Source organism: Patella vulgata, chromosome 5 (genome assembly GCF_932274485.2).
Source record: "Patella vulgata chromosome 5, xgPatVulg1.2, whole genome shotgun sequence".
NCBI classification, from domain to species: Eukaryota; Metazoa; Mollusca; class Gastropoda; family Patellidae; genus Patella; species Patella vulgata.
Genome location: NC_065883.2, coordinates 48,374,044 through 48,398,651, shown reverse-complemented (window position 1 = coordinate 48,398,651; position 24,608 = coordinate 48,374,044). Strand labels below are relative to the sequence as shown.

At 36.6% G+C, this 24,608-nt stretch overlaps 1 protein-coding gene and 1 long non-coding RNA gene across 8 annotated transcripts in view; one reads left to right on the top strand and one right to left on the bottom strand.

The window, feature by feature from the left end:
• Positions 1-24,608, top strand: part of LOC126821204 (uncharacterized) — a 163,188-nt gene that overhangs the window by 1,745 nt on the left and 136,835 nt on the right. The window contains exon 2 of the long non-coding RNA XR_008788043.1: positions 31-113. This is a non-coding gene — a long non-coding RNA (uncharacterized LOC126821204). The remainder of the gene's footprint in view (positions 1-30; positions 114-24,608) is intronic.
• Positions 1-24,608, bottom strand: part of LOC126821157 (dipeptidyl peptidase 3) — a 183,136-nt gene that overhangs the window by 44,841 nt on the left and 113,687 nt on the right. For all 7 annotated transcript variants that reach the window (XM_056100758.1, XM_050549511.2, XM_050549513.2 and 4 more), the window contains 5 exons: positions 19,220-19,282; positions 19,012-19,136; positions 17,786-17,906; positions 17,174-17,353; positions 16,747-16,909 (listed from right to left, as the gene is read on the bottom strand). In XM_056100758.1, the coding sequence (XP_055956733.1) occupies positions 16,747-16,909; positions 17,174-17,353; positions 17,786-17,906; positions 19,012-19,136; positions 19,220-19,282 (652 nt within the window). The remainder of the gene's footprint in view (positions 1-16,746; positions 16,910-17,173; positions 17,354-17,785; positions 17,907-19,011; positions 19,137-19,219; positions 19,283-24,608) is intronic.

Below are 24,608 nucleotides of genomic sequence, written 5' to 3'. Positions count from 1 at the left end.
TTTTTATTTATTTATTTTTTTTTTTTACAGATCCTACATGTATATTTGAGCACCCTTGGTGGCAGTAATGACAAAGAAGTTCTAAAAAGATTTATATGGGCTTTATAATGATAGTTAGACAACACTACTACTTGCCAAACACTACTACTTGTCACATAACGTAATGATATAAATATATATGTATCTATGGTAGCACAAATATCATCAGAATGTAGGCCAAAGCTTTACAAGCATTGTAGGCCTAAAATACTTTCTGTCTGAACTTTTGACAGTCAATTCTTTGATGACTAGTTAGTTTAGAGCAGATATCCTGTCACAGTATTATATAACAGCTCTTTGGCTTAAAGTTTAAACTGAGTTGTATCAGTGAGTTGAAAATCATCTGTGTTCCTGTTATTGCTCCCTGCTGCAGCCAGTAAACAATAACCTTTTGCGTTCCTTACAAATCTTCCAATTTTTACTGATAGATCAACCATAGCAAAGATCTCTATTAAGATTATATTTGTAATGTTTGTAACAAATTCTATGACATAGGTATAATATTGGTGTAGTTAAGTATATACCATATTTATGCACACATTTCAATGTTGGCATATTATTAGTCTCTATCATCTAGAAAAAAATATTCTATATTCTACGAATATTAGTGTGGTTGCGTTGTCAACATTTGAGAATAATCGGTCATAGGCTAGATTATCCGGTCTTTTACATTATCATAAACAAAGTCTAAGGAAGGTAACTAGTCCTAAAACAAGATGTTGACGCCCATGAAATTTATATAAGAATGCCATTTCCGAAAGTCCATTTGATTGCATTGTCAGTTCAATATCCAACACTCTTAATTTTTTTTTATTGTAAAATTTCTCTCTTCATGGGCCATATCTATGTTGTTTTTTTTTATTGAATCCTAATTCGTCATCACGATTCATGTTTGTTTATAAATGCAAGTGTTATTGACAACTGTCCCAGACCCTCATTATTTATATGGCCCAACTTTTCTTCGGCGTACACCGGCACGGTATTAGACTAGGATAACAGTCTCGAAACTCGTGGAGTTGAAAAACATTAGTCTTATATACCGCCTCTACTTAATTATGGATGTAGGTCGGAAAAATGTAAAATTTGGCAATTTGACTTATACTCAACATCGACTTATACCCTGTATGGTAATGTGATGATGCCCCCTCTTCCAGACAAGACATAGGCTATAACTGTTTCAAATGACAAGTGCTAAATGAAGTATTTATGTGGTCTTTGGTGAAAGAAATGAAATGAAATGAAATGGGGTTTAACGTCCTACTATTCTGCTCCTAACCTGGGCTAATGAAGACGAGCATATGCCATACAGTGTGCTATGAGGGAAATTTTGCCTGGGCAGCGGGGCTACGGCCTACTCTTATATCGAATTCCAACTGCCAAGGGATCTTTTACGTGCACGCCAATGTCTACACGGGACCTCAGTTTTTCGTCCCATAACGACTAGACAGCTGTCCTTGTCAGTCCCTCCGTCCTGCATCACTGACAAGGGAAACCACGCCGGAAAATCAGGATGAACTTACAGGGATCGAACACCCGATCTCCAGGCTAGCGAGCCAGCGTCTTACCCACTTAGCCACTTGATCCCCCCCCTTTGGTGAAAGAGAGAGAGAGAGAGAAATGGGGTTTACCGTCCACTCGACACAAACTAGGTCATTTCGGGACTAACATATGGTTTAATTTTTTATTTACATAATTCGCTTGCGCGTAGGGGTCTTTAGGAGTGGGAGGAAACCGGAGGACCCGGAGAAAACCCATGAATTTGGACAGGCGACCCTACTCCTTGCCACGTACAACTGGGGATTCGAAACCACGCCAGTCGACTCAATGACAGACTTTATGATACAGTGCGCGCACGCTAACCATTCAGCCATCCACCCCCCCCCCTTTGGTGAAAGAAAACAGAGCTGTGGCTAGTGAAATGAAAGTTTAACGTCCTACTGTTTTGCTCTGAACTGGGCTAATGAAGATGGGCATACGCCATACAGTGTGCTATGTGGGAAATTTTGCCCGGACAGTGGCACTACGGCCTTCTCTTATATCGAATTCTAACTTCAAGGGCTCTTGTACGTGCACGCCAATGTGTACATGGGACCTCATTTTTTTGTCCTATTTTAATGACTAGACAGCTGTCTTGTCTAGCCCTCTGTCCTGCATCACTGACAAGGGAGAACCATGCCGGAAAATCTGGAATAACTTTCTAGGCCAATGCAGGGATCGAACACCCGACCTCCAGACTAGATAGCCAGTGTCTTACCGACTTAACCAATGTGATCCCCGTTGTGGCTACAATTCCTGGATTTGAAGGTCAGGTATGATATGAAACGAATATTTTGAACCGGTTCACCAATGCAACCAATCCGTGACGGGTTAACTGATAGAGGGTTACATCCTTGATATAAATATACTTGTCGCGGGTTTTAAAAATAGAAATATATATATAAAGGTAGCTCAAAATTCATCTCTACATGTACATAGGCCAAGGGGGGATCATGTGGCTAAGTGGGTAAGACGCTGACTCGCTAGCCTTGAGGTCGGGTGTTCGATCCCTGCATTGGCCGAGAAAGTTCATCCTGATTTTCCGGTGTGGTTTCCCATTGTCAGTGATGCAGGATGGAGGGCCTGACAAGGACAGCTGTCTAGTCGTTTGGATGGGACAAAAAAAAACCCAAGGTCCAGTGTACACATTGGCATGCACATAAAAGATCCCCTGGCAGTTGGAATTCGATACAAGAGTAGGCCATAGCGTTGCTGCCTGGGCAAAATTTCCCTTATAGCACACTGTATGGCGTAACCTTTTGCGTCTCTTCAAAATATTTCAAATCTTTTGTCATGGATCAACCATTGCAAATATCCGTGTTACAATTATATTTGAAATGTGTTAAACCAATTCTGCAACACATGTAATATTGGTGTAGTATATATCTTTGTTTATACACCCACATATCAATTTTGGCCCTGTTTGTCCGTACACTGGGTGTGAAATGTGAATCATTCCGATTGTGAGAGGACAAGCATTATCAATATACAGCTTTTCAGGACTTTGCCTTCCTTGGTTAATTCTCCCTTTTTCAAATGCAATAGATGCTGTGTTTATTCTTAAATGATCTTTTTCAAATTTGTGTTACACACTGGAATCATGAGAGGACGAAACCTATCAATATTCAGCATTCCACAACATTCCATTCCAGTGTCGGCCGAGAAAGTTCTTCGTGATTTCCAGACTTGGTTTCCTCCCCTTGTCAGAGGTGCAGGACAGAGGGCCTGACAAGGAGGGACAGCTTTCTAGTCGTTTGGATGGTACGAATGACCGAGGTCCTGTGCACACATTGGTGTGCACGTGAAAGATCCCTTGGCAGTTTGAATTCGATATAAGAGTAGGCTTTAGCGCCGCTGTCTGGATAAAATTCCATAATAGGACACTGTATAGCATATTTCCATGTCATTAGCCCTGTCGGAATAGGACATTAAACCCCATTTCATTTCACTCATTCCAAAGTTAACTCCTATTCCATCAATACCTTGAGCAAATAAGATAGAGGCTATAGGTTTTGGCCCAATTTGGTCAATATCCCAGTTTTTTCTTTCTTATATGCATATCAGCACTTTCATAGCGCTAATGTAGACCTTTTTCTTGAACATTTTCCCTTGTCAGTGATGCCGGACAGAGGACCTGACATGGATGGCTGACTAGTCATACGGAAGGGACCAAAAAAACAAGGTACAGTGTAAACTCAAGTGTGTGTGTGTGAAAGATCCCTTGGCAGTTGGAATTTTATATAAGAGTATGCCATAGCTCTGCACACTGTGTGGCATATGCCCGTCTTCATTTCTCAAACAGCTGTGGATAAAAACTGTTAATATTTAAATGTGTATTTTGTATTTTATAACATTATATTTTTGTCTTTTAAATAAAGTATATGTATACATACTTGTAGTATATTTTGTCATATTATTCTGCTAGATTTTTAACTTTTCTGTGCAATACATTTAGAATTCTGACTGGTTATGGGTAGATAGAGAGCAATGGGGTAAAACATCCAATAGACATAAACTGTCCTTTGGGACTAAGTGATTCAATTCAAGTTGAATAATTCATCCGCACCAGGAATCTTTAGTAGTAGGAGGACCCAGAGAAAACCCATGTTCAAGTTGGGTGTGGAAACAAACCACTTGACTCAATGACAGACCTTATGATCTAAAGCGCACACGTTGGACCACTCAACTTTTAGCCTCACCCACGGGTCAGGAAAATTTGATTATTGATTGAATGTACTTCCCATTTACTGCCGCAAATAATGAATAATTTTGAAGGTTTTAATGGTTTGTTATATTTTCGTAACTTTGGTCATCAAAATTTGACATTAGAATTGCATCCGTAAATGATGTTAATTTAATGTTAGATTTACGTTATAATGGTCGGTTAGATATCCATCATTTTGCTCATCCTTTTAACGACAATTTAACGTCAGGAAATGACGTTAATCTAGCGTAAAGTTTACGTCATTTTTACGTTATATTTACATCATTTTCTGACGTAAATCTAACGTAAAGTTTACGTCATTTTCTGACGTAAATCTAACGAAAATGACGTAAACTTTACGCAAATTTTACGTTAGATTTACGTCAGAAAATGACGTAAAGTTTACGTTAGATTTACGTCAGAAAATGACGTAAATATAACGTAAAAATGACGTAAAGTTTACGTTAGATTAACGTCATTTCCTGACGTAAAATTATCGTTAAAAAGATGAGCAAAATGATGGTAAACTGACTGACCATTTTTACGTAAATGTAACGTAAAATTAACATCATATTGTTATGTGGGAATTCAGGAAGTTACGGTCCGATATGCGCGAATATCGAAAGGAACTGAGATCTTTGGGTTATAAACTTATATTTCAAGTTTTAAAAAAATCGGATAAAAATTGTGACCTCTATAGGGTCCACAAGCTAAAAACGTGATTTTTCGTACAATCAGGGGCCATAATCCATGAAGTTTCGATCCGATACATGCCAATATCGAAAGCAGCCGAGATCTTTTGGGGATAAACCTATATTTCAAGTTTCGTCAAAATCGGATAAGAATTGTGACCTGTAGAGAGTCCACAAACGATTGTGGACGGACGGATGGACGGACAGGGGCGACGGCATAATACGTCCACATGAAAATGTGGGCGTATAAAAACAATAGTGTTTCACACAAGCTACGCAGTGTGAAACCCTAATAATCTTAACAAAAACAATACGCTTTCATATGAAATATGAAATCTTAATAATAATAGTTTTAGTAAAAACAATAGACTTTCAGACTACAGTCTGAAAGCCTAATAATAATTTTAGTAAAAACAATAGGCTTTCAGACGAAAATCTGAAAGCCTAATAATAATTTTAGTAATCTCAATAGACTTTCAGACGAAAGTCTGAAAGCCTAATAATAATAATTTTAGTGATCTCAATAGTCTGTAAGCCTAACAAATTAGCATACTGAATAAACTCTAATACACGAGTAGGGGGTTATTAACTAGTATGAGGCCCTTCAAAGGGTACCATGAATAAACAGGGTAAAGCTGATGAGGCACAGATAATGAGGCCATATAAAATTTTTAATAGTAAATTTAATTTTTCTTATACTTACCTGAATGAATAACATTGCTTTAGATTCTTAATTACCTGTAAGACTGTCTCTTTAAAAAGTAAAAATACTAGACCATGGCTAGTCTCCCTTACCATAGGTGGCACTTGTCGCTACCGGAAGTAAATATATCGCCATACTAATTCATCATTCTTTTCTTTTAATATTAATGAAATCTAGCAGGGAGGGAGTTGGGACATTAAGTTATTCATTCAGGTAAGTATAAGAAAAATTAAATTTACTGTAAAAATTTTTTAATTTATTCTGTCAACCTTACCTGAATGAATAACATTGCTGAATCCCACCATAAGGCAGGACGGTAGATTTAAACGTAAAAACTAATACTAACTATAAATAAAACTCTACCAGTGCAATCAACGGCTAATAAGTAATAAACTTAAGCCTGAATGATTTTCTGAGCCACAGAGAGAGGACCAAAATGATACAGATCGTCAGACTGGCTAGACAGGGACCTTAGATAGAAAGAACTGAAAGAACTCTCAGACCTCCAAAATGCGGCTTCTAATAAGTCAACAACTGAAACTGTATTAAAATAAGCCCACGAAGTTGAAAGAGCACGAAGCTCGTGAGCTCTTATTTTATGAAAAACCAAGTCCTCGTTATTAGCCGAAGAATAAGCCAACTTAACCACTTGAGTAATCCATCGTAAAACTGTGGATTTCGATACGCCGCCCCCTCCTCCTTTTAACGATAAAAACAACCTGGTACATGCCGTGTGGCGTACCTTAGTAGCGTCAAGATAAAACTTGACGGCCCTGACCGGACACAAAACAGCGGAATCTGGATCAAAATTAGTCAAACTCTTGATTTTAATAGGAGGCAGAGCTTTATGCGGTAGCTGATTCTTGGCCAAGAAGCCTGGCTCAGTTAACAAAATCAAATGATCTGCCGTCAAATGGAAACATTGTGGGTCAATGGAAAATGCTTGAATTTCACTTACTCGCCTGGGGACAAAGATTGAACAACCGGGCGTTCCCTATTATAAAACTGAAACAAATCTGTTAACACCACATGAGTTGAAATATCATTTCTTCCAAAATGCTTCAACGTGTTTGAAATAAAGGACCTATAACCACTTATTGTCGAAGGTCTTAAGGATTTGACGTCAAACACAAATTTGAAAAAATCGGCCAAGCGCTGTATAGAAATTTTGGTTGGAACAATATTTTCCTGCTGACACCATTGTGTAAAAATGTGCCACTTAGCGTCATATTATACTCTTGATGTTGATTTGCATTTAGCACCGGAAATTCTTTCAGCAGATGTTCCTGAAAAACTCTAGTCTCGCAAGCGATCCCGGACAAGGGCCAAACATGAAGGTTGAAGATCGCAAGGCTGTTGTGAAAAACGTTCGTGTGCAGCTGCTTGAGCATTGTCGGTCCAGTTGGAAGAACTCTTGGAAAATCGAAGAGAAGATCCAACAAAAAGTTATCCTGGGACGGTTCGGCCACCAGGGTTGCTACTAGTAGAATCCTGCACTCTGCCAACTTCACCTTTTCCAATACCCTTGGAATTAGACCAAATGGGGGAAACGCATAACCATACAGGCCGTTCCAATTCAAAGTTAACTTGTCGACTGCCCACGCTTGCGAATCCGGACAAGGGGAGACATACGTTAGGAGCTTGTGATTCCACGCTGTTGCGAATAAGTCGATGTGAGGTCGTGACCATATCTGAAAAATTTGATCGGTTATCATGGGATGAAGAGACCATTCCGTACCCAAAATCTGATTCTGTCTGGAGAGGATGTCGGCTAGAACGTTCAACTTTCCCGGAATGTAATGAAATAAAGTTTAATTCGATGTTTGTGGGCCCATGGTAAGAGGTGACAGCCTAACAGGCAAAGATCTGGTGATTTTGTTCCCCCTTGTCTTATGAGTTAGGAGACGACGGTTGTATTGTCCGACAGAATTAAAACCGATTGATTGATTAAGACCGGGGCAAAATGGTGTAAAGCCTCCGATATTGCCAGCATTTCTAAATTGTTGATGTGAAGAGACCTCTATGCAACTGTCCAAATTCCCTGTACGCTCAACCCTAGAGGAGTGAGGGAAGCTCCCCTCGCCAGACTGCCTCCGATATTGCCATCATTTCTAAATTGTTGATGTGAAGAGACCTCTGTGCAACTGTCCAAATTCCCTGTACGCTCAACGCTAGAGGAGTGAGGGAAGCGCCCCTCGCCAGACTGCTTGAATCCCCCAACAGAGTGAACACATGGGGGATTGGAAGAAATGACATGCCCCATCGAAGCCATGCTAGGTCTTACCACTTCCGACAATGATCTTTGAAAACCGAGCTAATTCTGATCAAGCTGTCGACATGATGAAAGGACGGTTTCCACTGACTTAGCAGAAGAAATTGAAGGGGGCGCATGTACAGTCTCCCTAAAACAATGTAATCCGCCACCGAGTTAAGTGTCCCTAGCAACTAAAGAACAGTCCGGGCTCTCAGGTGATCTGCGATTAACACGGCATTCAAAACCCGAAGGAGTCTTTTTATGCGGTCTTCCGAAATAGACACTATGCCGATAGTTGTTTGAAAAGTCAAACCTAGATGCGTGAAAACCTGACTAGGAACCAAATCAGACTTTTCGAGGTTTAGCAAAAAACCCAGTCGGTGGAAGAGTTTCAAAAGGTCTATCCCTGCTTTTTATAAAATCGAGGGATTGCGATGTTTTAGGAGAGAGTCGTCAAAGCTACGCCGAGGAATAGACCCGGTTATCTTCATAACGTGATTCATTAACCGTGTAAAAACTAATGGGCGATAGGCCGAATGGGAGACATACAAATTGGTAAACTTTGTTGTTGTAGCCGAACCTCAGGTACTTTCTTGACGATTGGCGAATGGGCATGTGAAAGTGAGCGTCTTGAAGATGGGAGACATACAAATTGGTAAACTTTGTTGTTGTAGCCGAACCTCAGGTACTTTCTTGACGATTGGTGAATGGGCATGTGAAAGTCTCGAAGATCTACTGATATGTCCTGAATTAACTGATATACCGTACACATCCGAAACTTTGGGGGATAGGTGCAAAGATTGAAAAGACTTAGATCTAAAACTGGTCTTAACTTTCCATTCTTCTTTTTCACCAGAAACAATCTGGAATAAAACCCCGAGGAGGAAAGCTTTGAAACCCTCTCCACTGCACCCTTTGAGAGAAGAGACTCTATTTCCTCCTCTATGCGGTGGATTTTGTGAACGAAGAAGTGATCGATAATGGGGGACTTTCCTTCAATGGAATCCGAAACCCCAACTTCACCCAGATGAAGGAGAGTATTGTCGGGTAGTGTGGAAGACCATTCTTCTGAAAAAAGACGAAGTCTTCCACCTACCGGACGATCGACAGAAGGCAAACCGCTAGCGACCCCTTCGAGCACGGAAGGGCTGCCAGTTAGAATCCCTACCACGAGCAAACCTACCTCTCTGGATGTTGCTTTGTCTAAATGTACAAACATCTCTTACAGAGCAGTCAATCAAACAAGGAGAATTGCGTTGACCTGCTTGAGGAGGCATCCTCACATTTGAATTGTAAGGCTGCGTCTGAAAACTATCAGATAGGTTGACAGGCAACGAAATATACGCCCGCATCAGCTAAATCGTCCGGGCAGTCAACAAGTGTTGTCACATATTTTTACTTTTTTCGGTAATGAAACATTTATAATACACTAAAATCTGATTAAGAGTAACAACTCATGAAGTAATTATCAGAAAACCATTAGAATTTGTTTGGTTTTTATAAACTTTTAATATCATGGATTTAGCTGTTCAAGTCATAAAAATTCATTGAAATTCAATATACTTGTTCGTCTCAAGATCTTAAACTCTGTGTATCAATCAGATAACTTTAGCCTCTAGAGCATCCACAAGATTTTTTGAAGTGATCAAGGGCCATAACTCTGGCAGTAATTATCGGAAATCGGTGAAAATCAATAGGCTTCTTGTCTCATGACCTTAAACACTATATATAAATTTGAAGTCAATCGTATATTAACTTTAGCCTCTAGAGCGTCCACAAGATTTTTGGAAGTGATGAAGGGCCATAAATCTGGCAGTAATTATCGGAAATTGCTGAAAATCAATAGGCTTCTTTGTTTCATGGCCTTAAACACTGTAAATTTAAAGTCAATTGGATATTAACTTTACCCTTTAGAGCCTCAACAAGATTTTTTGAAGTGATCAAGGGCCATAACTCTGGCAGTAATTATCAGAAATCGCTGTAAATCAACAGGCTTCTGTGTTTCATGACCTCAAACACTGTGTATCAATTTAATGTTAATCAGATAGCCTCTAGAGCGTCCACAAGCAATTGTGGACGCCGGACAGACGGACGGAGGTGACGACAATATACGAACACATTTCAATGTGGGCGTATAATAAAAAGTCTCTCCTCATTAAATCAAGGTTAGAAGAGGCCTTAATCAAAAGGTCAGCCAAATCCGCTACAACCATAAGAAGATTCATGTCAGACTTCTGAGGAGAAGGGACGTCAGCACTGACACCCGGAAAATTAATTAACCAATCCTGATAAGAAATAACAGACACAACACTTCTTAAAAGGGTCGAAGTGTCTAAAAGCGTTGAGCTCTTAACCGAAACAAACAAACTATCCTTGAGGTTTAGTAAAGATAGATTGCCAGGCAACAAAACATACGCCAACAGCAGCTAAATCGTCCGAGCGGTCGACAAGGGTTGTCGCATATCTATTCCTTTGTAGGTAATTGGGGGCCTTACAAGAAAGTTCCATACAGATTAGATTATAAGTTTGAGGGTTCACAAAGTTCTACAAACTGAAACAAGGGCCATAACTCTAGAAGTAATTGACGGAAATTGCTGAAATTCAATAGGTTTCTTCGTTTCACTAATTTAAATCATGCATATAAATTTCACAAAGATCGGGTGATATCTTTTGGCGTTAATGCGTTCACAAGGTTCAATAAAGTGAAACAAGGGCCATAACTCCAGACGTAATAAACGGAAATTGCTGAAATTCAATAGGGTTCTTCGTTTCACTAATCTAAATAATGCATATGAATGTCAGAAAGATCGGATGACAACTTTTGGCGTTAGAGCGTTCACATGGTTCAATAAAGTAAAACAAGGGCCATAACTCTAGATGTAATAAATGGAAATTGCAGAAATTCAATAGGCTTCCTCATTTCACTAATCTTAATCATACAAATATATTTCACAAAGATTGGGTGATAACTTTTGGCGTTAACAGCGTTCACAAGATTTAATAAAGTGAAACAAGGGCCATAACTCTAGATGTAGTAAACGGAAATTACTGAAATTCAACAGGCTTCTTTGTTGAACTAATTTAAATTATGCATATCAATTTCAAACAGATCGGATGATAACTGTTGTCATTAGAGCATTCACAAGATTCAACAAAGTGAAACAAGGGTCATAACTCTAGTTGTAATTAACGGAAATTGCTGAAATTCAATAGGCTTCTTCGTTTCACTAACTTAAATATTGCATATAAATTTCACAAAGATCGGATGTTAACTTTTGGCACTAGAGCGTTCACAAGGTTCAACAAAGTGAAACAAGGGCCATAACTCTAGACGTAATAAACGGAAATTATTGAAATTAAATAGGATTCTTCATCTTATTAATTTAAACAACATATATCAATTTTAAAACAATTGGATGATAACTTTTGGCGTTGGACCGTTCATAAGAAATTGTGGACGACGGACGGACAGACGGAGGGACAGGGGCGACGGCAATATACGTCCACATTTCAATGTGGGCGTATAGAAACTAAAAACAAGGGCCGTAACTGTGGAAGTAAACTACAGAAATTGTTGAAAATCAACAGGCTTTTTCGTTTTACTAATTCAAATAATGCATATAAATACAGATCGGATGATAAATTTTGTTGTTCGAAGGTTCACAAGGTTCAACAAAGTAAAACAAGGGCCATAACTCTAGAAGTAATTGACGGAAATTGCTGACATTCAATAGGCTTCTTCGTTTCACTAATTTAAATATGCATATAAATTTCAAACAGATCGGATGATAACCGTTGTCATTAGAGCATTCACAAGGTACAACAAAGTTAAACAAGGGCCATAACTCAAGGCGTAATTATCGGAAATTGCTGAAATTCAATAGGCTTCTTCGTAACACTAATTTAAATGATGCATATAAATTTCATATAGATCGGTTGATAACTTTTGTCGTTAGAGCGTTCACAAGGTGCAACAAAGTGAAACAAGGGCCATAACTCCAGAAGACATTAACGGAAGTTATTGAAATTAAATAGGATTCTTCATGTCACTAATGCAAACAACATATATCAATTTCAAAACAATCAGACGATAAATGTAGTCACTAATTTAAATGATGCATATAAATTTCATATAGATCGGTTGATAACTTTTGTCGTTAGAGCGTTCACAAGGTGCAACAAAGTGAAACAAGGGCCATAACTCCAGAAGACATTAACGGAAGTTTCTGCTTAAAAGACGACATCGGATTTCTCACAGAAAAGGATTTTAACTTGCTTTGCTTAAGTGCCTTATTACACCTGTCCAAAGTCAACCCAACAACCTCTGCTTGAGGAAGAGAACGCGAAAAGGAGGGTTCCTGACTATGCCAAATATTATCTAGAGAGGAACGAAATTGAACTGAACTAGTCATGGGAGGAGGAGTGCAATGATCCAGAATCCTATAAATTTCCCCAATCACCGAATTGACATAGGAGTAATTGGGATCGGAATTCAAGGACTTGCTGTCCTTACCGACAAAAGAGCGAGGTGAAGTAGGACCCGAAACCTGTTGTGAAAATTCAACGACAGGCGCGGCAAAATGCTCAGCCCGGGAAGAAGGCAACCAAGTCCGTCTCGAGCCAATAGATTCGTCATCTGACAAAATGTCGTTCGACTGGGGAAGCTGACTAGCCAAAACCTGTTGCTGCGGGGACACAAGTCCTCCTTATTAATTCCGTTGCCACATCAATAAAAGATGCCAAGGACAGGTTAATGCTAGCTAACTGTAACTCGGTAGACGACTGTGCGCCCTGGTTGACAACCAGAGAACTTACCACATGAACAGAAGAGACCTGACCCACATCAGTCTTCTGCATAGACCTGCCATTCCCTAAAGATTTCCCATCCTTACCGTGATTCATAGGCTTTTTATTCTTGCTAGTTTTGGTTAATTTGGGATTGAAGGATGCCATGGCGACAGACTTTTTAGACTTCTTTGGGAATGACGAAACTGGTAGAATACAACCATGTGTAGAAATCGAGAGAATATCGTCATTGCCATGAGGCCTTTTGTGCCCAACCTGGGCCACCGAAAGCCATTGGTCCTGGGACCATATTCTACATAACTCGCAAGTCTTTTCAGAAGAACAGTTTGTACTAGTAACACAACACAAGCCAATCACACACCGAACATACTATTACTAGAACCATTTCTAACAGGTACCCGATCAATAGAAATGAAAGGGTTTAACGTCCGACTGTTAACCCTATCAATTCACGTACACTTTAACCAACCAGTGTTGGAGGCAAAGAGGTCACATGACAACAAGTGTTCGTCACAACAACCTCCAAAAACCTTTTAAAAAAAAAATACACGTCTAAATAAACTCAAATGGATGAGAAGATAACAAAATAAACCAAAAAACAAACTCAGAATTCAAAAGATCTGCTTGATGCACTGGATATTTTAAGTCTTAACAGGATGACTGTAAGAAAAAGAATGATGAATTAGTATGGCGATATATTTACTTCCGGTAGCGACAAGCGCCACCTATGGTAAGGGAGACTAGCCATGGTCTAGTATTTTTACTTTTCAAAGGGACAGTCTTACAGGTAAGGCCCAAAAAGAAGATAGGTTGCCAGGCAACAAAACATACGCCCACAGCAGCTAATATTCAAGCAAGGGTTGTCGCATATTTATTCTTTTATAAGTAATTAGAAGCATTTAATAGACAATTTCATACAGATGACATTATCATTTTCGTCGTTTGAGGGTTCACAAGGTTCTAAAAACTAAAACACGGGTCGTAACTCTGGAAGTAATCTACAGAATTTGTTGAAATTCGACAGGTTTTTTCGTTTTACTAATTCAAATAATGCATATAAATTTCATACAGATCAGATGATAACTTTTGTTGTTCGAACGATCACAAGGTTCAACAAAGTAAAACAAGGGCCATAACTCACGGCGTAATTAACGGAAATTGCTGAAATTCAATAGGCTTCTTCGTTTCACTAATTTAAATGATGCATATCAATTTCAAACAGATCGGATGATAACTGTTGTCATTAGAGCGTTCACAAGATTCAACAAAGTGAAACAAGGGCCATAACTCTAGATGTAATTAAAGGAAATTGCTGAAATTCAATAGAATTCTTTGTTTCACTATTTTAAATGACGCATATAAATTTCATACAGATCGGTTGATAACTTAAATAGGCTTCTTCATTTCACTAATGCAAACAACATATATCAATTTCAAAACAATCAGATAATAAATGTAGTCTGTAGAGTGTTCAAAAGAAATTGTGGACGACGGACGGATGGACGGACGGACGGAAGCGACGGCAATATACGACCACATTTCCATGTGGATGTATAAAAAGGGTTCTGTTTCCTGTAACGGATGGAAAATAGGGTAGGGTCGGTAGGTAGGTAGGTTTTTTTTTTTTTTTTTTTTTTTTAATGCTACATTGTTAGATCTAGTAGTAGATCTATTGTAGCAACTAGCATAATATTCTGTGCGAAATAAATCTTCAATTTTATGTTAGGTTGAGTCGACACCGAGGAACATGAAGCACAAATAGATTGGTGGATGGAATTCTTGGATAATTGTTTAAAATGTATCAGAGTCTAGATTATGATTTAAATATTCTCTTAGGGGGCAAATGGACTTTTTAATGGTACTATGCTAAAAAACATAGCGTAGGGAGGCCATTTTGTTCAAGGGAAAGAAATCGCGATGAAAACTTAAAAAATCATATTGTGCCGTCGCACGAAATAGGTCCGTAATAAATTTATTTGTCTTCTGTTAAATACCAATCGAACAGATCGTATCCACCTGTTTGAAATATACGTTAACTTGTTTTTGTCCAATTGCGTGCCGTTACTTATTAGAACGAAGGTTGTGAGGATTATAGCCTTTCGGAATGTGCAGTGGTAAATCTAAACGAAACCTGTAGTCTCGATTTTCACGTCAGTTTACAATCTTGCGTCAACAGTATGGCAGTTTGTACAACGTACCCGACTATTCCGATCGGTAAATGCAGATTCAAAGAACGATGGCATTTATATACATTTATAGCAACAAATAAATAGGCATTTTCACGAATCCGATAGGCTTAGAGTATTCTGAACGGTCGGTCGTTGAACAAAAATGTTTTTGTATTTCTCTTGACACTAAAAAAAAATTGAGTCGGCAGGTTTTGTAATGGGTCGGTCGGGTTACCGGAAACAGAACATTTTTTTTTTGGCCTAATTAAGAATCTAAAGCAATGTAATTCATTCAGGTAAGGTTGACAGAATAATATGATATGGATTTATAAATACAAATATAACAATACACAAATAATGGAAAGGTTTGGGAAAAGCTATAATAGTGAAAACATAACAATCAAAAGGGGGAGATTTTAATACAACCAAGGGTGCTAAATTACCATAGTTAAATTAAATTATGCAGATTAATAACATCATCATATGCCCTGGGGATGTAAAGCCCTAAGTCACTATTAAGTTCAGGTGAATATCTTCTGATGTTTATAGCTTCTAGGATCTTCCTGGTTTTCTTGTTCTGTTGGTTGGCGGTGAGTATTTGGACCTCATTCCATTTAACTCAATGTTGCGGGTGGTTCTGTAGATGTTCTGCTATGGCTGAATTATTAGTGGCAGCTTTGGACCTATGTTCTGTTATTCTTTTTTCAATTGGTCGTTTCATTTCCCCAATATTTATTTGATTACAGGAACTAGTCACTTGATAGACGACTCCTTTGGGTTGAATCGGGACAATTGGTTGCAGCTTACCATTGGCTTTGAGTATTTTTTTCAGGGTGGTGGGGAGTGGGGACCGAGAATGTGGTATCGATGATTGATTTCTTCAGTAGATTGCTCACATTGTATGTTAGATTACCATAAAAGGGCAAGGTTATTCTGATGGGGGATTTTTCAGGTTTTTGACAATCTGTCCTGGTGGTTTTTATCATTTCATTGATCTGCTTATTCACTAGTAAGGGGGGATTAATTACTCAAGGTACAAAACACATGGTGTAAATGGTCCAATTCTTCCTGCAGGAATTCTGGTTCACAAATGTTAATTGCTCTGCGTGCTAGGGTGGATATAAGAACTCTTTGAATATAGTGGGGATGACTGGAGTTGTAATTAATATATTGGTCTGTGAGGGTTGGTTTGCGGTATATTTTTGTTTTCATTTGATTATTCACTTTTATAACTTGTACATCTAAGAATTGTATGGTCTCATCTTTTTCTGTTTCGATAGTAAATTTAATTCTGGGATGCTGTTTGTCCAGGTGTTCTAGTAGGGACATTGGTTCATCATTTTCTTCATTGACCACAAACGTATCGTCGACCTTGCGAAGCCAAAGATAGGAGAAATTTGAGAGGTTCTTAGCACACACTTTTCAAATTCTGTCATGAAAATTTCAGAGATTAAGGGTGATAAGGGACTGCCCAGCTTGCCTTTACCCTGTTTATTCATGGCACCCTTTGAAGGGCCTCATACTAGTTAATAACCCCCTACTCGTGTATTAGATTTTATTCAATAAGCTAATTACCTTGTTGTGCTTATAGTTTTTGTTAAATATCCTTTACCTCTTAGATTATTTTTGTTACTGTTATTTTAATCCATGTTGATGGTTTCACTATGAATTTTGTATATATTGACCTAAAGTTTACTAAATGTCATTGTGCTTGATAACGATAAGAGGATACTTGTCGAAACGTCGTGTTTTTAGAATAAAACTAGTGATTGTATCCCATAAAAACTGTGTTCTGTCACTGTATTATTTATATAATAGTCTGTTTATTTAAAAGGTTTTCTCACCGTTTGCTGTGGTATTGTGTTGAACAAACATTTTACGTGGTTGTTTTCTTGCCATTACTACATCACGTAATCGTAAGAAATGTGGTTCAGTCGTATTATCAACATTAGAAAAAAAATCATACATTTCTTTACCAGCTTCATAATCACCAGTAGATTTATACACCTAGACATAATATAAATATATCATGAAACTTTTACAAAATATGTTTTACTTATCATGTACTGATTCTCTACAGATAACTGTCCAACTTTACAGGATGTGTCAATCTTTATCTGAGAATTGTAAAATTTAAACTAATTAAAAGTAAACACAACTTGTTGCAAATAGATACTGGTAGATTTATTATATATAAATACTCATCGGTTGATCACAAATACTATATATTCTGACTGTATCACATTTGTCTAATAGTTGTAATAAACATACCTGTAGTTTACGTAGAAATTTACCAATAGCTGGTTTACCAACAGAAATAATCTTGGTACGATCTAGTGTAATACGTAAATCAGGTTTACCATCTTCACCGGTTATCTTCTCTACTTTAACAAAATCTTCACCTGCTTCTATTAACACTTGTAATATAACATAACGAGCATTCATATGGGCCTAAAAATAACAATTAAACATAATAATGATAAAACATAAGAATAACAAAAAAAATCATACAAATAACAAAAAAAAACTGCCATTGACTAACCAGGTTCTAGTCAATATCACGTTGCATTATGCAATACCAAAAGCATCCCTGTTATCATACAATTATATATTGTTTTCTCTGAAAATGATATGAGAAACACCCTAGAAATAAATTTTATTGTGAAATCTATGGTAACTGCATTTACTTCTGGAACCTTAGTAAACATAAATCTTACCAACGATTACAGTCTTCTCTGGTGTATGTGCTTTATTTCAGTAACAATCCTGTGATTAATGTAGGAAAGTTGTATTTAGGACTGTTTCAAGACAAAAATAATTTTGTGTATCCGGTTCAGTATTAAAATGATAAAAGTACCTATAAGTATAACAATGACAACATACCTGTTTCCATTTACCAGTGTCAGGAGAATAAAATTCTAAACCAATTAATCCTGCTCTAACCATATTTAACCAATTAATATAAATAATATCATCAGCATCATCATGGGTATGACCAAATATCCTACAAATGAATTTTTTAATAGATTGATACATCATTTAAAGAAATAAAGGTATAACTATGATTTGCAATAGAAATGTTTTTCTCTGTAATCTAATGATCAAACTCTATGAATTTGACGATAATATACATCAACATCAGAAAAAGGGTCCACAGGGTTTCCCCCAGGATTTCTATAAGAGAGAGGAGAAGCATACAATTAATGGCTGAGCTCAGCAAGGCAACGCTACTGAACAGGACAGAACTCTGGGGGTATTGTCCCCATGAAAAGAAAAGTCTTGGGGAATAACATGATTAGACAATAGTGTTGTAATAATAAAGATATGTTGCCAGGCAACGAAACATACACCCAAAGCAACTAAGTCATCCGGGCAGTCAAAACGTTTAATAATATGGTCTAAGCTTTTCAAGTAATCGGAAATCATTGAAAATCGATAGAATTCTATGTCTCATGATCTTAAACTCTGTGTATAAATTTAAAGTCAATCGAATGATAACATTGGCCTGAAAAGCGTCCACAAGATTTTCTGAAGTAATCATTAGGCCATAATATTTATCAGAAACCATTGGAAATCCATAGGATTCATCACCTTATGACCTTAAACAATGTGTATAAATTTAAAGTCAACTAGTTATCATCTTTAACCTGAAGAGCATCCATAATATTTTTCAAAGTGATAAAGGGTCATAACCCTGGAAGTAATTAGTGTAAATCGTTTAAAAACAATAGGATTCTTCGTTGTATGAACTTGAACACTGTGTATAAATTTGAAGTCAATCAGATTTCAACTTTAGCCTCTAGAGCATCCACAAGATTTCTAAAAGTGATTAAGAGCTGTAATTATTGGAAATTGTTGAAAATCAATAGGCTTGTTCATCTCATGACCTTAAACAATCGAATATTAACTTGAGCCTCTAGAGCGTCCACAAGCAATTGTAGACGCCAGACCGAAGGATGGACCGCTGGACTGACAGGGGCGTATAAAAATCATTAAATTGATTACTGCGAAGCTTGATAAGGTTACATACAAGTAGCTAACAATTTTTGTTGTACTCTTTAATTTTATAATGAGAGAGTATTATATTGTTTATAGAGTAGTCTACGTACTTAAGTACATCTGTAGATAGACAGAGATAAAGACCAACACATTCTGCTCTACATTCTTCATAACTAGCTGCTACTGTAGAAAACTTACTGTCCCATGTTTCACCACTTTCATACCATTTACTTATCTATAATAAACACAAAAGTGAATACAAACTCAATAAAATATTCTATAAACACAATCTAGTCCCTAACAAGTTGTCATATTTACCTTTTCACAGGATTCGGTGTGTTTCACTGATTCAATGTCAAAATTGAAAGTGCCGTCTTTTTCCTGAAATACACAAATATGTACATGTACCATACTCTAATAATTGCAAACCCATTTCAAGATATATTCAACCAAGGTTAATAACGCCATCTAGTTATTAAATAAAAGTATATTTCTTACAGGATAACAAAAACTATATGTAAGTAAGCTCACAAAATTTAAAAAAAAAAAAATAAGGAACAAATCATCAATTGTCAATCATAAATCATAAGTTAGAGTTGGTATTTGTTGAGGCTCTCAATTGTCCAGAAATCACATTCCTTTTAATTTATGACTATAAACCAGTGGTTGCAAGGCAGGTTACGCCCACATTTTGAAAGAGATGGATAGAGAACAAGCTAAAAACAAAAATGATTTTTTGTACAATCAGGGGCCATAATCCAGAAAGTTATGGCCTGAGATGCGCAAATATCAAAAGGGACTGAGATTTTTGGAATATTATTATTATTATTATTATTATTTATAAGCGTTTATATAGCACCATTTCCACAAAAGTGCTCAATGACGCCTTACAATAAAGATAATATGATTGACAAAACAAATATAAGATTAAAACATAAAAAAGTGAATAATATACATAAAAGTTGAGTAAGTAATGCATAAAATATAGATATAATTATCACAGAGATGATTAATTAAAAGCCCTATTAAACAAGTGGGTTTTTAGAGAAATCTTAAATGATGATCCCTATATACCGTTCCAGAAATAAGGCGAGCAGCTGAGTTTTGTAATTTTTGCAGTTTTTCAAGATGTTTGAGGGGTGCACCGTACAGGACAGAATTCAAAGAATCAATACGCGAAGTAATTAATGAATTTATTAGTGTTTTTGTGGCATCCACTGACAGATATTTATGTATTTTAGCTATGTTTCTTAAATTAAAATAACTTATTTTGCATATATTGTTTATGTGATTTTCCAAAGAAAAATTGGAGTTAAAAATTACACCAATATTTCGGGCTGATTGAGAAGGGACAATGCAGCTATCTCCTGCTTGTATTGACAGATCAAAGTTTTTCCTGTTTAAAGACGACCCAATAACCAAATACTGAGTCTTATCTACATTAAGTTTAAAAAAATTGTTGTTCATCCAGATTTTAATGTCCGCTTGGAAATGTCGAAGTCACTTTTGATAGGTTTAAACGAAATGTACAACTGTGTATCATCCGCATATAGATGAAATAATAATCCATGATGTCTTACTATGAGGCCAAGTGGTTTAGTGTATAAACTAAACAAGATCGGTCTGAGAACGGAACCTTGTGGTACACCGGAAGCCAGAACAGAAGGGTAAGAAGATATTCCGTTCACTACAACACTTTGTGAGCGGTTAGTAACATAAGAGCTTAACAGACTCAGAGCGTTTTCATTAACACCAAAATCAGATTGTAGCCTGTGAAGCAAGATATCGTGGTCTACAGTGTCAAAAGCCAAGGATAAATCTAAGAGAACTAGAAGCACACATTCACGGCGATCTAAACTCATGTTGATATCATTATGTACCCGAACAATAGCAGTCTCGGTGCTATGAAACTTCCTGTAAGCACTCTGAAACTCTTCCATTAGATCATTGTCACTGACATGGGATGTGAGTTGGCTTGCTATTACACGTTCTAAGGTTTTACTTTTAGATAGGAAATTCAGGTTTGATACTGGACTGTAATTTTTCTCCAGATTCTGATTTAAGTTGAATTTTTTTAATTAGTGGGCAGATAATTGTGGTTTTGAAATCGTCAGGAACAGTGTTTTCACAAATACAAGTGTTTATAATGTCAGTCATAATAGGTACAATGGTTGGTAGCAGTGATGGGATTTTACCCGTATATTCCGGACTTGTCCGAATCTTTTTTCGAAACGCCCAAAATTGTCCGACCGGGAATATGCCCAATCGGACATCAAGACATGGTGAATAATATTCAAATTCTAAAATTAATATAGTGTACTGAGTGTATAACTACCGTGCAACCCGATTATCGTTGATAATAGGCTGGATTGATTAGTTAATTAAGTGATCGACTATTTATCGTGTTATATCGTCTATACACACCTACCTTGATTAACTACTATTCTGCCTTGATTGGCTTACTTAATCCTTTGTCGGACAATTCATCAAATCAATCCTGAACCGAAGTCATTGCTTCTCCTTTGTCGGACGATATATCAATCCAATAAGAGTGATTATAAACTTAATCTGATTAACCCGTGATTTCACCATTGTCTCACGTTTTAATCTCCTTTGTGTCGGACAATAACACGTAGAAATTAGTCATATAATATGTCACATATCCTGATAGTATATAACACCTCAAATCAACATATATTGTATCACACACACGCAAATGTCGCTTATATAGTTCAGTAATTAAAATGAAAGTACAAATCTCGCGGGACACGTGAAATTAATAGATGTTACGTGCTGAATCCAATACGCATGATGTCCGGGAAAAGATTCTATTTTGATGGCATATTGTCGGATTTATGATCATATTTTGAAGGGAGTTTATGTCTTTAATTAAATAAATAAACACGCCAAGAAATGTTGACGAATATTTCAATTGGAATGACGTAAGTAGTTAATTGTTTTAGACAATAGCGCGTGCTACAGTCGAATGCAATTATTGAGCAGTTGGTGTCACTCGCTCGTTGTATTAGAGCGTCGTTAACGTTTCGGGATGTCATTTTTTTACCTTCCGTATATAAATCGAAACGGAGTATCAGACGAATGTCGGACTTGGCTGAAAAATGTACCGACGTATGACCCGAAAAATACGGTAATTTTGGGGGAGTTTGAAACAGATCGGCAGCAGTCGGCACGCTGCCATTCTATAGTATTACGATGTCATGTAATTTTGTAGGAATATTATTGACATAAATTTGAATGCCGTACGGGTTTTAAACATGAAATATAACGAGGTGCACCTATTTTTTTTTACATATGAATTTGAACATATTTTGTTGACACGTGATTCTTAATTGTGTTTTGAAAACGTCTGCTTAAATTACGATAAGAGTTATGCCCCTTTATTTTCGGGAAAAATGTCTGACAAGAATTTTTTTGAAATCCCATCACTGGTTGGTAGGCATTCTTTTAATAATATTGTCGGGAGGGGGTCAAGTGATCATGATTTTGAGGAAGATTGCTTTATAACTTTAGCCACTTCGGACACAGACACGTGTTGGAAATGAGAGAGAGTTGGAACTTCAGAAGACAAATTGTTATGACAGACATGTCCGCTGATCTCAGTAACCAATCCTTCACGAATCTTTACAATCTTCTGGGAAAAGTAAGCAGAGAATTTATCTGGGAGTTCCTGTACAGACACAGTTTCTGGAAGCTTAGTGGCGCCATAGTTTGGATCAAGAAGTGTACTTGTTACTCTGAATAACTCTTTCTGTTTGTTTTGACCAGTCTTTATTTTATCCGAGTAGTAGGACTTTTTAGCCTTGCGTATTAAATGATTTACTGTATTCTTTTTACTTTTAACATCTGTTCATGTATTGTGAGATTTGTTTGCGCCACTTACGTTCTGCTTTATTTCAGAGTTTCTTTGCTTCAAGGATATCATTATTAAACCAGGCGAATTTGGATGAAGTCTGATTGTCTTTGTTTGTAAAGTATTGTAAAATAGCTATGGGCTTTAGCATTAACATCACTGAGAAGATGAATATTAAAAAATTCGGTGTTATTGTGACAGAGTGATATTTTTAATATATATAGTTGGTTTTTAGTCATTTTAATCTGCACTTAATATAAACTAATAGTGGTTGTACTATCCCTTTAAACCTATTCTATACTATCCACTCTGTACCTGGTCTGTAGTGAGTTCCACTCACCATATCTTCAACTTTAACCTTCCCTATTTGTCTAGTGAGTTGTTGTATGAAAGTTTCCTTGGAGACATTCGTCCTATAGTTTTTATATGCAAAGGAAGACACTTTTCCTCTCCTTAGTTATATAAAGGTTGTTAACTGGTATTGCGTATTTATTAGTATACAAGTGTTGCTAGATGTAAATATTGAAGCTTCTTCAATAGTGGTTTGACAGTTTATTTATCAGGGTTTCTTTTTATAGTTAATAAAGAATTTTCAAGGAATGAACCCTTGTGTGTGGTCATTTTAGCCCCGGCATTTGACCCCCTTCAACATTTGGAGCCCGATAAGGTTTTTGAAGATTAACAACATTTGGAGCCCGATAAGGTTTTTGAAGATTAACAACATTTGGAGCAAGATAAAGTTTTGGTTTGATACAACATTTGGATCCTGATTAAGTTTTATACGATACAGCTATATATACAGTACTGGTACTAGTGATTTAAGATCTAGTCAGCTGACAACACCTCATTGAGCTCACGCGCGACGCGTACGCGATGGTACAACGTCTGTGATTGCAGTGACATTAACTTTTATATTCTATTTGTTTAGAATGTAGTTTTAGGTATTGTGTGTATTTTGATTCTGTGTGGATTAGATATATCATAAGGATTAAGGTTGGTAATAATTATTTATCTTAATACAGAATTATATATATATATATTATTTACTGTGCTTAAGTCCTGTTATAATGATATGAATAATTACTATTCTAAATAATTCTATATCCATATTTTTGTTTTATATATATATATATATATATATATATATATATATATATATACTATAGGCCTATATACTATAATCCTTGTATTAAATTAAGTGTAGATAGTTAGAATAGGTAATAATCATTTGCTTATGTTTAATCTGTACAATTTATTAAGGAAAGTGCTTATAGACTACCCTATATCTTGCCATTTAGGTCATTTTTTTTTCTTTCTTCAAAAATTTGAATTTTGGTGACATGTAACTTGTTTACATTTTCAACTTCCTGTTGTCTAAATTTAGCAACTTCCTGTAGGTCAGAAGACATATTTATTTCTTACTTCCTGTTTACATTTTGACAACATCCTGTAATTATATTCTTGAACATCACCTACATTTAACCAAATAAAATCACATAATCATTTTGATACATTAGAAAATATTACATTACAAACACAGGCATACATTTCATTTGTTTCAAATTAGTATTGTGATTTGTTGTTTTTATTCCAGCGTTTTTCATTTTTCAGACTTTATTGAATTTTGGTTTTGATTATTTTGATTTTGATTTGTCAGGTTTTGAATTTCAAATTGGGAACTTTGAATATTTTTGGAATTTGAGTTTTGAAGGTCTATGGTTGTATTCATATTGGAGTTTGATTTTGATTTGAGTTTTTGGGTTTGGATTTTGTTGATTGCTTATTTGGGTTTTGTCTTTCTTTGATTTTGTTTATCAAAGAAGTGTTTGGATTTCA